Source organism: Brassica napus, chromosome C3, assembly GCF_020379485.1.
Source record: "Brassica napus cultivar Da-Ae chromosome C3, Da-Ae, whole genome shotgun sequence".
NCBI lineage: Eukaryota > Viridiplantae > Streptophyta > Magnoliopsida > Brassicales > Brassicaceae > Brassica > Brassica napus.
Window position 1 is genome coordinate 44,459,761 of NC_063446.1, and position 16,873 is coordinate 44,476,633.

Here is a 16,873-nt window from a genome sequence, read left to right on the forward strand (position 1 = left end):
TCACCTTTTAATAATTTTAAATTTTTTGTATAAAAATGGATAAAACTAAGTAATTGACTAACACTCAAATAATTTATAAAACAAAATAAAAATAAGTATAACTTTTTCGGGTTTAGATACTACAAAATAATTTCATTTAATATGAAATCAAAAAAGTTAATAAATTTTATTTATATTTTCATAAATATAAACTTACATTCATTTAAACTTAAATAAGCTTTTATTTTAATTAAATATTATATATATATATAATGTTAGAGTCAATAATTTGACATTAAATAAGTTTTATAGTTGAAAATTTATCAAAAATATATATCACACAATTAATCAAATAAATTAAAGAGATTTAAAAAAAAATTCGTAACGAAAAGATTAAAATGTTTGAAAATAAATTAATTAATGTTATATAACAAGTTCATATTAATATAAATACAAAATAATATAATTATATATATATATATATATATTCAAATATATCAGAATAAAAATGTTAAAACATTTAATTCTCTAATAAAATTCTGTTAAAAATATTTCCGTACTTTTAAGCGCGGGTCAGAATCTAGTAAGCTTTTAAATAGGCAAGTTCTTGCTACTCTGAACGTTATGTGTTTTTTGAGGGGGAAACTTTACAAGTAAATTTAATATTTTTTAAATCATAAAACTGAAAATTACACCCTCCAATTTTTTTCTTATTTAAAAAAAAATGATTATAGAAAGGTACGTTTGTTACTCTTAACAAAAAAATAAATGATTATGAAAAGGTATGCTTACTTAGGGTGGGCGTTCGGATACCCGTTCAGGTTCGGGTCGGGTATTTCGGTATACACTACAGAAAAACATAAGTTTTACGAGAGCGTTTTTCTTCGTGAGTTCGTCGTAAAAGAGGCTTTACGAGGAATTAGCGAGGAAACACGTTTTGTCGTTACTCGTTCGTCGTAACACATATTTCCTCGCCAATTCGTCGTAAATTAGCGAGGAAAATATTTCGTCGTAAAGACGAAGTAATCATTTCGTCGTAAAGACTACGTAAATATTCCACGTAAGGAGGTCGCTAGATTTCCTCGTAAATAACTCGAAACGTGTTCCTCGTAAACTACACGTAAATATCTCGAAAGATATTCCTCGTAAAGTAAACGTAACAACAACGAGAGTATTTCCTCGTAAAGTACTCGTTTATCTTTACTCGTAATATCCTCGAAAATGTTTCCTCGTAAAATACTCGTTTACTTTTTCTCGTCATTTCCTCGTAAAGTTTCCACGCAAATAGGTCGTAAATTAGCTACGAATTTACTTCATTATTTTATTTTGCAGAATTTAAAAATATAATTTAAAAAAATAATTAAAATTATTTAATTTCTTAATAAAATTAAAATTTAAAAAAAAAAATCAATACCAAAATATTTTATATATAAATAAGTTTTGAATTTATAATTCAACAACCGAAAAAAAAAAAACTAAGAGTCGTTCATCGCTCGATAGAATTCATCACTCCTCCTCTCTACATCCGCCTCAGGATGTGTGTCGGATGATGACTCGCCTGGAATGGGATTTTGTCGTCGCAAGTTCCTCAACAAGGACTCCCATTCCGGATTTGTGGCCGCTACAACGTCCAAGAAGCCCTCGAGTCCACCCATACGAGCTGTGAACGCAGATCGCGTCGAGTCCATCTCATTACGCATCCGAGCGGACTCTCTACGCAGCTGCTCGGACTCTCTACGCAGCGCAGTGACTTCATCTTCCCGTGTCTGAGCATAAGACGATGTCGCTCTCGGAACATCGTTGACGGAACCAATCCCCAACGTACGTCCCTTTTGACCACCTTAAAAACAAAAAAATAAATATTGTTAGCACAAATTTAAAGTTAAATTAAATGAATAATAAAAAAAATTAAAATTTTAAAAAATTTACCTCCTCGTAAATCTTATCCACTTCATGTGTGGATAAGGTGACGGGTAATCCGTCGGTGGATTGCTGGGTCAGCTGGGTCTGGCGGTCGTCAACCTGAGCAACCAAGTCGTTGAATATTTGCTCGGACTTGCTATCTAGAAATTGGCCCGCCTTATTCTTGTGGGTCCTCTCGTAAAATTGCATAAGAGACGGGACAACTCCCGTCTCTTTGGCCTAAAAACATTTAAGAAAGTTATATATATTAAAAATTTAATTAAATAAAATATTTAATTACCATTTCCAAACGGACACCGGCGTGGGGTTTTTGGCCCGTAGAGTGAAGCATCGGCCCGTGGCCGTGCTCATCTACCGTGTTACGGGAGGCAGAGCAAGACTGGGCGATTCTGATGGACTCAGGATCCCGCCAATAACGGATGAGGCCATCCCACACATCCGTGGTGAGCTCAACGGGTTTGCCACGCTCATATCCCTTCACGATCCAGTCACCCTTCCAGTTGGAGACCGTGTCCAACAAGCGAACTTTCGCCATCGCGTAAAACTGTTTCCTCACCCTCTCAGTGACCCCCATGGACTAATGATATTTTTGCTGCAAAAAAAATTAAATTAATAATTAGTTTAAGAAAATATATATAAATCATGAAAAATAAAAGTACATATAATTAATTAAAAGTAACTTACAGCGTAAATTTTGAACCACGTCTTTCTGACGTAGATCGGCGTCTTTCTCCAGTTCGGATGTGGCATGGAGAAGTAACCTTTGATCGTGTCGGTTACGTCTGATGCAAGACATCCGTCAAACCCAAACCTGAAAAAAAAAATTTAAAGTATAAATTATTTATTAATGTCATAAAAGAATTGAAAAAAAATTAATGTAACATACCACAAAGTTCCGTCCGGTCGGTCGGAGTCTATGACTGGTAAACCTTCTCTGCCTGGCTGACGGAGAAGGTCCTCGACAGTGTACTGCGAGTAAGGAGCACTCGGAGGCACCATCAACTCGGGATGAATCTCGGCGGGCATCGGAGGAGCCATCGGAGGAGGCACAGGAGGAGGCATCATCGGAGGAGCCATCGGAAGAGGCACATGAGGTGCACTAAAAGAAGGCGACCGAGAGACTCACTGAGAAGACTGAGTCTCGGGGACAGTCTCCGGACCCGAAGAACCGAGAGCTGAAGAAGAACTGGGAGCTGAAGAAGACGGGTCTAAACGACTACCAGGCTCACCGAACATCTCTCTGTAATGGAGAGTAAGTCTGTTCTTTCGAATCATCTGGAAAAAAAAAAATTTAATTTTTAAAATTAACATCAACAGTAATTAACAAATTCTATAAACTTATCTAAATTCCCTACACTAACCACCTAATCAACACTAATTAACATAAAATCCATAAACCTATCTAAATTCTATACACTAACCACCTAATCTATCCTAAACTAATCAAATTATAGAGGAATTAGAGAGACTTACCATTGCTACGAAATAGAGAGGAAGTGGAGAGGAAGTAGAGAGGAAGTGGAGAGGAATTTGAGACGAAATAAAGAGTGAGCGCTCGGGAGTATATATAAGAGACTACATGTCCTCGTAATTTCCTTGTAAAGTTACGAGGAACTACAAAGGCCCGCGTTTTACTATACGAGGAAATAGCGAGGCCCGCGTTTTACTATACGAGGAAATGCGAGGCCCGCATTTTTAGATTACGAGGTCTTTACGACGATTCTGCATTACATGGAATTAACGAGTCCTCCCTTTACGAGGAATTAGAGAGGCCCGCTTTTCTATAAATACCCACAAGTTTCCTTCTCAAATCACACACAAACTCACAAATCACACACTATCACAAATCACACACAAACTCACAAATCACACACTATCACAAATCACACACTATCTCAAATTAGAAAGATTTGAAAAAAAAAAGAGAGGAGAAGAAAGATATTGGAACACATGTGGGCTAGACTTACGTAGGTCTCGCCACATGTGATTCCAATATCTTTCTTCTATTCTCGTTTTTTTCTAGTTTTTATTCTACGAGGAATTAGCAAGGCCCGCGTTTTCCGATTACGAGGTATTTACGACGATTTCCTCTTACGTGGAATTACCGAGCACCGCGTTCTTTATTTTTTTATTTCGTCATTATTTTCTCGTTAAAGTACGAGTTGTTTACGATGATTTCTGCTTACGTGGAATTAACGAGTCCCGCGTTCTTTATTTTTAGGTTTCGTCGTAAGTTCCTCGTTACCATAACGAGGATTATGTTTAAATTCCTAAAATCCGAAACTCAAAACCCTAAACCCCATCTTCCTTATCTTCTACTTCATATATTCCAAACCCCAAACCCATCTTCCCTTTAACCTCAATCTATTCTTTAACCTCAATCTATTATTTCCATTCCAAAACCCTAATTTTAAAACCACAATTCCTTAACTTATAATCTCAATATATCTTATTTCTAGAACAAACACTCATTACTGTAGATAAAATCAAATACATCAATCGGATACATCGACATTCTCGTCATCACTAGAAATATCATCATTTTCATTAAACTCGTCTTCAACAGCTTCGTCTGTGGCATCGTCGGTAAGATCTTCGTACTCGTGATTATACGGATCAATGAGAAGGATGTCATCAATTTTTTGTTCAAGTTCCTTGACTTCATTTATATGTTCTTCTTACAATGGTGGTTTTTCTCCACTGATGATTCGGCCTCGAGGTGTAACTTTGATCACGGCTAACCAATTTATACCCGAATCTCTCATCCGAGGTTATGGAAGGAAGCTAACTTGGTCTGCTTGTGAAGCTAAGATGAAAGGCCCGAATTGTTGTACTTTCGTCCACCGTTGACATAAACTACACCGAATTTGTTAAACCGAACACCTCTGTTGACGACGGGGTCGAACCATTCACATTTGAAGAGGACGCATTTCAGCTTCAATATCCCTGGGAATTCGACTTCAATAATCTCCATCAAGATCCCGTAGAAATATGTTTCACCTTTCACACATATTCCATAGTTACTGGTTGTCTGTTGTCTACCATACTCATATGTGTGAAAAGTATAGCCTCGTGTGAAATACATCTGTGATGTGGTGACCTTTACAAGTGGAGATTGAATTACTTCGTGTAACCACTTAGGATAATCTGCATCGTCGTCATAATCAACCTGCAAAAATAAAGAGAACGTTGAAATACAGATCATGTATGAAAAAGAATTTGAGTTAATACCTGATTCTTCAACCACTTAATAAAGTGTTGATCTTTCCTTTTGTCTACGTCACTTGTGGATATATCTGGAAATGTTTCTCCAACTTGAGAAACAAATAGGCTGTAAAATCACATTTTATATTAATTAATATTTCGCAATTATATACTTATATGTGTTTAGAAGTGTACATATATGTTATCTTTCAAAATAACGCATCAATGGATCCTCGCAATTGAGTAGAATATAGGTGTGTGCACTATGAGCGTCTTGTTCACTCGACCACCAAACCTCTTTTGATTTTCCACCGAGTCGCCCAATCTGGCTAAAGATGTCTGGAACACCAGCAACTGCATATGTTGGCGCAACACCACCATCATCATATCTTTTTGGAGCTCTTCTCCGGGTACGTACTTTTGACGCAAAGTAGTACGATGTGAAGTGAGAAACTTCTTCCGTCAAACTTCCAACAATTATAGAACCTTCAACTTTGGCGAGGTTCTTTGCTTTTCCCTTCAAATATTTCATGGCTCGCTCATACTGATACATCCATCCGTAATGTACAGGTCCACGAAGCAATGCCTCATATGGGAGGTGGACAGCTAGATGCTCCATGACGTCAAAAAATCTTGGAGGAAATATCTTCTCCAAGTTGCACAATAAGATGAGAATGTTCTCCTGAAGCTGTTCTACAACTTCTTCTTTAAGAGTGCGTGTGCTCAGATCCCTGAAAAATGCTCCAATGTCTATTTTATATTCCAAAAACAATTAAACACATTATTAGTCATATATTATTGCAAACTAAACCATTATAAAATTACTGCGCTATAATATACTACCTGCAAGTGCTTCATGTACGTTTGTTGGAAGTAGCTCCGCAAATGCAAAGGGCAGTAATCGTTGCATAAAGACATGACAATCATGACTCTTCATCCCGAAAAACTTTTGACCATTTTCAACACATCTAGAGAGATTTGAAACATACCCATCGGGGAACTTCACTTCTGATGCCACCCACTTGAACAACACCGACTTTTTTTCTGAAGACAATCTGAATATCGGAACGAGAACTTGTCCATTGCTTTTTATATGTAACTCACTTCTTGAGAAAATATCCGGCAAGTCCAACCTCGATTTTATGTTGTCTTTTGTCTTCCCTGGGACATTCAATATTGTATTCATGATGTTCTCAAAGAAATTCTTCTCTATATGCATCACATCGAGGTTGTGGCGCAGAAGAAGATCCTTCCAATATGGCAACTCCCAAAATATACTCTTCTTGTGCCAGTTGTGATGAACACCGTAAGAATCAGGAATATTACGAGGGACATGCCAATTACCACCACAACGAACTGTTTCGTTAGCTCCGTAGTAGTCGATTTGCGCTTCAATTTGTTCTCCAGTTAGATATGGAGGAGGAGTGTCTCTCACAACCCTTTTGTGCCTAAACAAATTCTTGTTTCTTCGGTACGGATGGCCAATGGGAAGAAATCGACGGTGACAATCGAACCAACTTGTCTTCCTACCATTCTTCAGTTGAAACGCATCTGTCGTTCCATTACAATATGGACAAGCTAATCTCCCATGTGTAGTCCATCCAGACAACATCCCATAGGCAGGAAAGTAACTTATGGTCCACAAAAGCATCGCTCGCATCGTAAAATTCGTCTTCGTTGAGCAGTCATACGTCCTCACCCATGTTGACCACAAATCCTTCAACTCTTTTATCAGTGGTTGTAGGAAAACATCCAGAGACCTTTTTGGATGGTTCGGACCAGGTATTAATATGGTCAAGAATAGCAACTCCCCTTGCATGCACAGCTCCGGTGGCAGGTTGTATGGCGTAAGAAAGACTGGCCACAATGAATATTGTCTCCCTGACATTCCGAATGGACTAAATTCATATGTGCATAATCCGAGATACACATTCCGACTATTGCTAGCGAAATCCGGATGTACTTTGTTAAAATGTTTCCAGGCTCTTGCATCTGGTGGATGAGTCAACTCACCATCCGTCTGAGTATGCTCGGCATGCCATCTCATCTTTCCAGCAGTCTGCTATAATTGGTACAATCTTTTCAATCTGTCTGTAATTGGTAGGTACCACATCCTTTGGTACGGTACCCTATTATGTCCCCGTCCTTGCGGCTTGAATCGTGGCTTCTTGCAGAATCGACATTCTTCTAACTTTTCATCATCTTCCCAGTAGATCATGCAGTTGTCGATGCAAACATCTATCATCTCCGAAGGCAACCCAAGACTATAAACCAGTTTCTGAATCTCATAATAAGAATCAGCAGACACATTGTCTTCCGGCAAATACTCTTTAAACAAGTCTGCCCATTCATTCATGCAACTTTCAGGTAGATTGTGATCAGTTTTAATATTCATCATTCTAGCAGCCAACGACAATTTAGAGAGACCTTCTCTACAACCACTGTAAAGTGGCTGATTCGCCGCGTTTAACATTTCATAAAACTTTTTTGCATCTATATTAGGTTTTTCATCTTCATCATGAGCTACGAATGCATCAGCTACCATATCATGAACACTATCATAATCTACCATCTCCTCCTGATGGTAACTATGTTCATTATGCAAATGATGATCAACCGGTTCTTTCTGGAAATTGCTATTACTACTACTAGCTTCATTCTGATCATAATTATAACCTTCCCCATGTTGAAACATGATATAGTAATTTGGCGTGAAACCTCTATTTATTAAATACTTCCAAACATTTTCACGGTTTGCCAATTTCGAATTGTTGCATTTCCGACAAGGCCAGAACATCTTACCACTTTCTTGGGCGAGCGGTGTCAAATCTGCTTGATGCATAAATGTCTCCAGCCCCGCAAGGTATTCTTTCGTCACTCTCCCGTTAGCATCTCTATGCATATACATCCACTTCCGCAACTCGAAAATATTCTCGGAGCCCGCCATTTTTTTTCTTTCACGTTTTTTGGTTTTTGGTGCGTTTAAAATGATGTTAAAACGTCCATGTTTATAGGAAACTTTCGAATCTGGTAGATGTAATTTTCCTAGGAATTTACGACGAAAATTAGTTTGGTGGCCGAAAAAAAAACGTGTTACAACTATAATTTCCTCGCTAAGTACACATAATTATTTCCTCGTAAAGAACACGCTAATTTTACGTCGAATTTACGAGAAAAGCGTATTTCCTCGTAAAAGCCATGTCACTTTACACCGACTTTACGACGAAACGGTTTCGTCGTTAATTTACGAGGAAATAACGCTGAATTTACTTTTCCTCGTTAATTTTCGTCGTTAAGCTTGTGTTTTCTTGTAGTGATAGGGATAGAGAACCCGTTCGGGTATTTCTGTACTTCGGGTTGGGTTCGAGTATTTTTAGTTCGGATTCGGTTATTTTGAATCAGGTTCGGATATTTAGATTTTAAAAGAAAAAAAATTAAATTTTTTATTTTTTAAGTTTATTGTATTTAAAAATATAGATTTCACTTAACTGTTTTTTTTATAGATTGAATGATTAATAGGTTTGGAGATAATATTTCAAAAACAAATAGATATTAATTTGGGTATTGTTTTTAATCCTTGAATGTAACTTTTGTTAATACATGAAACAAAAAGTTTGACATGCATTTTAAATGAATATCAAATCATTTTCTCAATAATTATATATGATCGTAAAGTATGTATAACATCAATATGAATATTTTTTTTTAAAAAAATAAGAGATGTAAACTAGAAATATAAGGGTAAGTATACATATGTTCTGTTATCTTCGGATATCCATTCGGGTTCGGATATTACCCGTTCGGGTTCGGATATCCAATCTCTCCTAACTTAATACCCGTTCGGGTATTTTTCTGCTTCGGTTCGGATTTCGGTTCGGGTTTTTTGGATCGGATTCGGGTGCGACTTTGGGTATCGGGTAAAGTGCCCACCCCTATTTTACTACTCTAAATTGTTGTTTGAGAAAGATAATATTCATAGGAGATTTGCCAAATTCTATTTTTTTGGATGATGTAAACATTCTTGTAAGGAAGAATGTATTATATCTCTTAGATTAAAATAACAGAAATATCTGACCGTTGGATCATAATTTTTTTCTATAAAAATGATGTTAGAGGAAAAAAAAAAGGGTTTGCTATAATATACAGATTTCAAGAATCATTATATATTGAAAAATTCTAACTTTTCACCAACCATTTTCTTATAATCAAATACTATACTAAAACACTTTAAGTTTTGCATTAATTAAACAACTAATTTTAAGTTATAGCATGAAAAAAAAATACAATAATTTAAGAACCCCATTAGAAAAAGCTAAACGGGTTTTAAACGGGTTAGGCCGTTGTAGCATCCCTAATGTCCGGTTTAATATGGGTTGATTTGGTTGTTGAATTTCTTGTACTAATGTTAGAACCGGTTAATGTCAAAGGTATCGTACGACGATTAGTTTTTCCCCGGTGAGAACCAAGTGAGGCAAAAAGACGAGAGGAGCGATCATCAGAGCTAGAAGAAAAGGAAAAAAGAAAGGATCTTCCATGGACAATATCTGAGAACCCAAACCCATCTGGTAATTTAAATCCTGATCTGGGAAGCTCGATCTTCCTTTAGGGAATCTTAAACTTCGTCGAGATTTCAATGGTGTTGGTATTGGCATTGGGGGATCTTCATGTACCCCATAGAGCGGCTGATCTACCCCCAAAGTTCAAATCCATGCTTGTTCCTGGCAAGATTCAACACATCATCTGCACTGGAAACCTCTGCATCAAAGTAGGCTCTTTTTTTCTTAAATAAATTAAAAAAAAATAATAATATTTTGCTTCATTCTGTCTGATGTTATTGTCTCTGGGATACTTACATATGAGGAAGAAGAAAAGATGACCCTGAGAGCGAGAATAGACCCTAACTCAATCCTTATCTAATTTATTCTGTATCTGCTTGGCTTAAGGAGTTACATTCCAATTTTGTCTTTTGTGGTTAAGCAGAGCATATTTTTTTGACTGTTTTAGGAAATCCATGACTACTTGAAGACTATCTGCCCTGATTTGCATATAGTTCGAGGTGAGTTTGACGAAGATGCACGATACTCTGAGACTAAAACTTTGACTATTGGCCAATTCAAGCTGGGACTGTGCCACGGCCACCAGGTTCTCTTTGTTTTTGCTGCTTATTATATGAATACTCATTTGTTACCAAAGTTTGCTATAAGGATGATAACATAATCTTCCTCTTACCGACTATATTGAATTAGTGATCACATAAAGTATCCGTCTCTCTACTCTTTTACCGACAATATTGCTGTAAGAGATTCTCGATTTGTTCTACAGGTGATCCCATGGGGTGATTTAGACTCACTAGCCATGCTTCAGAGACAGCTCGACGTGGACATACTTGTAACAGGACATACCCACCAGTTCACAGCCTACAAACACGAGGGAGGAGTTGTCATAAACCCGGGCTCTGCGACTGGAGCTTATAGCAGTATAAACCAAGATGTTAACCCCAGCTTTGTTCTTATGGATATCGATGGTCTTCGAGTTGTGGTCTATGTCTATGAGCTCATCGATGGCGAGGTTAAAGTCGACAAGATCGATTTTAAGAAGGCCTCCACTTCCACTTCTGCTCCTTAGCGCCTTTAACAAACTGAACCCCTTTGTATGTTTTCGTCTGGAATCACTTTTGAAATTTGAAACTTTCTATAGCTTCTTTGTGAAAATAATGTTTAAATATTTGGAACTTGAACCACTGAGAACAATGTTTTGCAAGTCATTTGAAGTTTATAGACTTTTGTTTAAGGGTCGACAGATGAAAATTCTATTTGTTCAGTTAAAAGACACTCATCATATTTTGAAAATGTATTGCATTTTTCTTTTTGATCAAGGAATTGAAGGCTCCAACCAGTTTAGGGCCTTACGCCACATACATTTTGTTTTCATCGTTTGTGTTTACATTTGAAAATAGACAAATAAAGATTTATAATATTATTAGTTCAGAACTTGTAAACAGAAGTGCAAAAAAAAAAAAAAAAAAAAATATATATATATATATAGAAAGAGTGCTTAATTAAGAAGTTTGAGCAACCTTTACAAACACATCTTCAAGCGTTGTGTCTGCAAGTCCCCAAGCAACCACCGGGAACATCTTCTTTGCCTTTTCCACCGCCTGAAACACCTCAGCGATCTTTGTCTCCTTCTTTGGCAGCTCAAACTTTTGAGTCCCCAAGGTTCGATATATCTTCTTTGCGTTCTTGGAGAAGCTATGCACTAGTTTCTCCACTTCTTGCTCGTGTTCTTCTGAGGTTGTCATAGTCAATACATAGGATCCTCCATATCTACCCTTCAGCTGTCATTATGTTTTCAGTTATAAATTTCTTCTCTAGATTTTCTGATGAATGTCGATAGCCCAAGTTCATTTTTATGAATATTGGTCGTTAATAATATATAGGGTTTTCTGCAAAAAAACCCTCAATGTGGTTTTTTTTTGCAAATTAATCCGCGAACTCAAAAACTCACGGGTCAACCCTCCAAGTGCCAGTCAAACCGTAATATAACCCTCGGCCGTATTTATGTGTATTAGACTGTGTATAATTTTAACATTTTTTCAATACTAGGTCGTTTTGGCGCTAATTTTTTAATGAAAAAAATTTGTTGAACTCGTGGTTTGAAATTTGAACCTTAAATATCATGTGCATGCTATATAACCATCTCGGCCAACAAATATATTTGTTTATTTAACAAACGCAATTATATAGATTTCTAAAACGAAATGACCTTGTTTTTCTCAGACATGGGAGCTTGCGTAAATGCACAATGAAGGTGGAGTTCAACAAATTTTTTTCATTAAAAAATTAGCGCCAAAACGACCTAGTATTGAAAAAATGTTAAAATTATACACAGTCAAATACACATAAATATGGCCGAGGGTTATATTGCGGTTTGACTGGCACTTGGAGGATTGACCTGTGGGTTTTTGAGTTTGCGGATTAATTTGCAAAAAAAAACCACATTGAGGGTTTATTTGCAGAAAACCCTAATATATAAGTAAAACATGTACTGTTTTAATTTTACCTCCTTAGGATTGCCTATGCACTGCAAACTTCCATTGACGAATATTCCAAGACGATCACATAACACTTCAGCTTCTTCCATTGAGTGTGCTGAAACATATAACCAAAGCTAATGGAGAAGATAATAAAGATATATGAGGTAGACGAACAATGGAGACAAGAAGATAGATGACTCTACGTACTGGTGAGTATTATCGCCCCTTTCCGCTTAGCACGTTTCACTACGTCCCATAAACTTTTCCTAGAGGCTGGATCAAGCCCAGTACTTGGCTCATCCATGTAAACAACCTTGAGAAATTTCCTCAAAAGACATTGTTACATCTAAGAAGTTAAATAACATATAATAGATCTTTCGATATGAAGAGAGGTTTCAAGTTACTTTAGGGTTTCCTATAAGAGAAATGGCAACGCTTAGCCGTCTCTTCATCCCTCCGCTGTATCTTCTGATCTGTTTGTCCCCATTTCCTCCATGAAAAAGGTTCACACTGCGAAGTGACTCTTCAACAGCCTAAAAAAGGGAGAACACTCTTTTTACCAAAAAAAAAGGGAGAACACTCTCTCTCTCTCTTTTTTTTAAATTTCCTTTGCACATAAAACAATCTCCAATGGATCACTCTATTTTTTTCTTTAAAATATAATAATTCTATAATTGAGTTGGGTTACATTCAAATAGTAAAAAATATAGTATCATTTGAGCATTTTTACTGTAAATTTTATTTTATAGTGAAAAATAGAGTGGGTTGGAGATGTTCCAAGTCATTGACAAACCAATCAAGTGAAAACATAAACTTACTTGGGTTAAGACAGAACCTTGAAGATTCTTGAGCCTTCCATAGAAAAGTAGATGCTCCCTTCCACTCAATTTATCCCACAAGAGACTGTGGATAAATGAAATGAACTAAGAAACAATGTAGCCTCGGAAGAAAAGAAGATGCACATTATATATATAGATTTACTCGTGTTGCGGACAGACTCCAGTTGTTGTATATATCCTATCCATATCCGTTAAAATATCAAGACCTTGGACGAATGCTGAGCCAGATGATGGTTTAATGATTCCTGTCATCTACACATAACATTTGACTGAACATGGGAGTTTTATAAGACAAAAGGATCAATAAAAAAAATATGAATCTTACAGACCATGTTGATGAAAGAGGTTTTGCCAGCTCCATTAGGACCAAGCATGCCAAAGCATTCTCCTTGAGGTAAAGCAAGAGATAATCCTCTTACCGCGAGTTTCTGAGGGTTCCCGTCCTTACCTGAGTATACCTTCTTCAGATTATTGCATAAAACCGCGCAGTTTTCAGTTGATTCAAGTAGATACTGCTCTACTTTCTCCCTCTGACACCATAATAATCTTAAGTCAGTATTTTGTCAATTAAAAAAAAAACAGATCTTGATCTTGTATCTGTTTACCTCTTGACACACATCTGGTTTCTCCATTTCGACGACAAATTTGGAAATCTGTTTGTTAGAGTAGTGATGTTGTTTCTTCTTTGAAGGGGTTTGCAGGAAGAAGAACAATGGATGTTTACTAGAGTAAGTGATTTGATCAATGTAAAACGCTGAAACAAGAAGTAGAAGCCACTCAATGAGCATGATACAAGTCACTTCTTTCATTCCATCCCCAAGATCTCTCCATCTCATTCCATTAACCCCACGGTAGTCTGCTGCAAACGCAGACTGTGATAACTCGTATAGCCCACGGTACAAAGAAAAGCCAGGGTATAACTCCATTGCAATGATCCATTCTCCTATAGAAAAATCACATGAATCAACTCATAAACCTTGCGTTTTTTTTGGACTACTAGCAAATGCTTGAGTGGGGTTTAAGAACTTACTTGGGAAGTGAGGATCTTCCAAGAAGAATTGAAAAAGAAAGATTCCTAGGAGTCCAGTTCCAAAGACATATATGTATGCTATAACTGAATGATTTCAACAATTGTGTTCATCACTTAATGAATTTCGAATCAAGATTCAAGACGAAGATGATATACTGTACCTGTAGCAGTTTTAACATCTGAAAACATTGCAGATACTAAGAAAGCTACTGATATTTGAAGATTTATGCTAATCAGGAAGAACACAAGCTGGATACTATAGTCATTAAGCCTGAAGAAGTTTAACCCTGGAGGACAAAGTAAAAAGAATAATGAACATAGAAAGACACATATTAGCAAATTCGATAGAGTTTGTGGCTTAGTTACCAATGGCTGAACCGAATACCGCGAAACACAACATGTATAGAATCGACACAAGAACAAAATAGGTGTACGAAACTATCCAGTAAGGAGCATCACCAAGTCCATGCATCTTCATCATGATTCTTAACCTCTGTTGTTTCTCATAGACCAGTGTGGTTAAGATCACCTTACATGATCCAGATAAAAACTTCAATTAAAAGCCACGAGAGAAGTGTTTACGAGTGTTTCATTCAGACAATCTTAAAGACTTACAGGGAATAACAGCAGAATGACCCATGTGAAGAAGAGCGGACCGATCAGGGAGGTGATGTCTAGGGTCAATTTAGTCTCTGGTTTGGGCATTTCTTTGATATACTCAAAGAGGATCTTTGTCTGAGAACCTTTTAGGAACTCAAGATATGCATTAGATGCCTGAAAAGACAAATTCTGAACTCAAGATTGTGTAGTAAAATGATAACATCTATATATATTATTGAGATGAGCAAAGGCTTAAAGCAAAATAAGCACCAGGTTGACCAAGCGAGGGACTCGAATCAGAGCCATAGGCCGAATCACTGTATTGTTCTTGTAGGTAGAGTTGTACCAAACATTAACATTGAGTCTGTTCCCATTTGTGTTCTGAAAATCAAAAGCTACAAAATGGAAACTTAAGTCACAGAACACTACTATCTAAAGACATATCATTGTGAGATGAGATGATGATGGTGATGATGATGATGATGATCATGATGATGATGATGATGTGAGACCTGCAGTATACTCGTTAATCTTCTCTTCTTGATTTCCTTTTCGATAACCTTTGAAAAGCTCCTTGTTCACATCGAAAGTACTATTCCGCCACAAATTTAGTCCTCTGACACAAGTTATCTCTATACTCAAAAGGCAAACAAACAAGCCATAAATACTCTGTTTTCTTGAATACATCAAGATTTCGATATAGAATTTTGGCGACTACCTTTGGGGAATGAAAGAGGTGGTTGGTGAATTAAGATTGAGAAGGAAGAGTTCGGTGAGCATTTGTGTTTGATATTGTAGATGGGGAGATCTGAGATGAAAGAAGAGTCCATATAATTGGTGTATGCAGGCAAAGATGACGACCCCTGCATACATATAGTATAAAGTTACAGAATCAAAATGAAGCGAAAAATACCAAAAAACAAATAAAAAATTCAAGAACTTACCAATACATAATTGGCTAAATCTCCACCAAACTCAGGTGAATTGCTATACATATTCCGCATTAGAGCTGGAAAACAAAAAAAAAAAACTTATTAAACAAAAAATAGAAAGAAATTTTATAAATATTTTGTTTCGTAAAGGAGTTATTGATATGGTTGATACTTTCTCCAAGCGACTGGTTATTCCCGGTGAAGAGAAAGGTGACAGGTGAAGAATGGCTCAGGTACAGTGTAGTCGTGGCTCGGTATTGAGGAGACGGAATTTGAAGTAATGGTGTCCACTGTGATGGGTTAGGAATGACGCAAAACGCTGCTTGATCCGAAGTAGAATACCTTAAGCCACAAGTTTTCTCATTTAAGCACCCACATTGACCATGGTCCTCGTTGAATTGAGAGTCAAAGAGCAACTGAATAACAACGAGAAGTAGACAGAGGAAGAAAGGGATCGTGACGAGACGTACATTGCTCCATATGTTACGTTTCTGCATCAAAGAACAAACAAGGCAACATGTTACTCTGTTTAGGCTGTTTAAGTAAATCTTTGAGAAAAATTTGAAACCTGGAAAACTAAATTTTTCCTAAGTAAAGCATCGGCTTGAGTCAAGATACTTGCAGGCCTTGAATCCGTCATCATTGATAATGTATAAAGATTTGATGGAGTCGAATAATGAAATCTCGAAATATGTTTTCTTGAATGTGTGTATATATGACACGATGGAAGGCACAGTTGTAGTAGCTTATGGTGTTTCTTATCAGGCAATAAGAGATGACATATATTAACTGTACACGTTACTGAAGTGGCCTACAGGTATTGGACAATAGGGTTGTGTTTTCTTGTAAATTCTATTTCGTGTAGGCCACGTAAGAGGCTTGCTTGCATCACTCACCTAAGAAATGTACTTTTTACCAAAACCTATATAAATATGCATATAAGAAGAAGATTTAAGCTTAATTTTTGTTGTTCATTAGCACAAGTAAATATCTCAACCATTTCGATTTAAGCTTAATATTTTTTGTTCATTAGCACAAGTAGGCCGGGGACTTATTATCCGAGATCCGGATTCGATCCGAGATCCGCTCCGGATCCGCTCCGAAAATAGGATATCCGGGGTGCCCGGATCCGAATCCGGATAGTAAAATCTTGGATCCGTGCAAACCGAATCCGGATATCTTAATTTTTAGGTCCGGATCCGTATTTTTAAAATACATTAAATTTTTAAATTTTATTAATATTAATATTTGATATATTAATATTTATACATGAATTAATCTTATAATATTATATTTTAGTTTTTACAATATTATAAACATATATAAATAT

At 36.6% G+C, this 16,873-nt stretch overlaps 2 protein-coding genes across 5 annotated transcripts; one reads left to right on the forward strand and one right to left on the reverse strand.

The window, feature by feature from the left end:
- The first annotated feature begins 9,283 nt into the window (after positions 1 to 9,283).
- On the forward strand, positions 9,284 to 10,905 carry LOC106451842 (vacuolar protein sorting-associated protein 29). Its single transcript, XM_013893821.3, has 3 exons — positions 9,284 to 9,871; positions 10,111 to 10,248; positions 10,429 to 10,905. Exons 1-3 carry the CDS (start codon positions 9,740 to 9,742, stop codon positions 10,729 to 10,731), a joined length of 573 nt encoding a protein of 190 aa, XP_013749275.2. The 5' UTR covers positions 9,284 to 9,739; the 3' UTR covers positions 10,732 to 10,905.
- LOC106345199 (ABC transporter A family member 8) lies at positions 10,708 to 16,526 on the reverse strand. Of its 4 annotated transcripts, none has more exons than XM_013784435.3 (18): positions 16,112 to 16,513; positions 15,716 to 16,034; positions 15,556 to 15,620; positions 15,330 to 15,474; positions 15,124 to 15,243; positions 14,882 to 15,006; positions 14,627 to 14,785; positions 14,378 to 14,540; positions 14,173 to 14,298; positions 14,012 to 14,095; positions 13,587 to 13,924; positions 13,311 to 13,511; positions 13,124 to 13,233; positions 12,961 to 13,045; positions 12,547 to 12,675; positions 12,350 to 12,455; positions 12,169 to 12,257; positions 10,708 to 11,443 (listed from the first exon to the last, which is right to left on the reverse strand). In XM_013784435.3, the coding sequence occupies exons 1-18, from the start codon at positions 16,184 to 16,186 to the stop codon at positions 11,165 to 11,167; spliced, it is 2,718 nt and encodes a 905-aa protein (XP_013639889.1). In that variant the 5' UTR covers positions 16,187 to 16,513; the 3' UTR covers positions 10,708 to 11,164. The 4 variants fall into 4 exon arrangements, 2 of the variants coding, with proteins under 2 accessions (XP_013639889.1, XP_048607518.1); XR_007320952.1 differs by having other exon boundaries at positions 11,214 to 11,443; positions 12,169 to 12,276; positions 16,112 to 16,525; XR_007320953.1 differs by having other exon boundaries at positions 11,384 to 11,485; positions 12,169 to 12,276; positions 16,112 to 16,526.
- Positions 16,527 to 16,873: the final 347 nt, after the last annotated feature.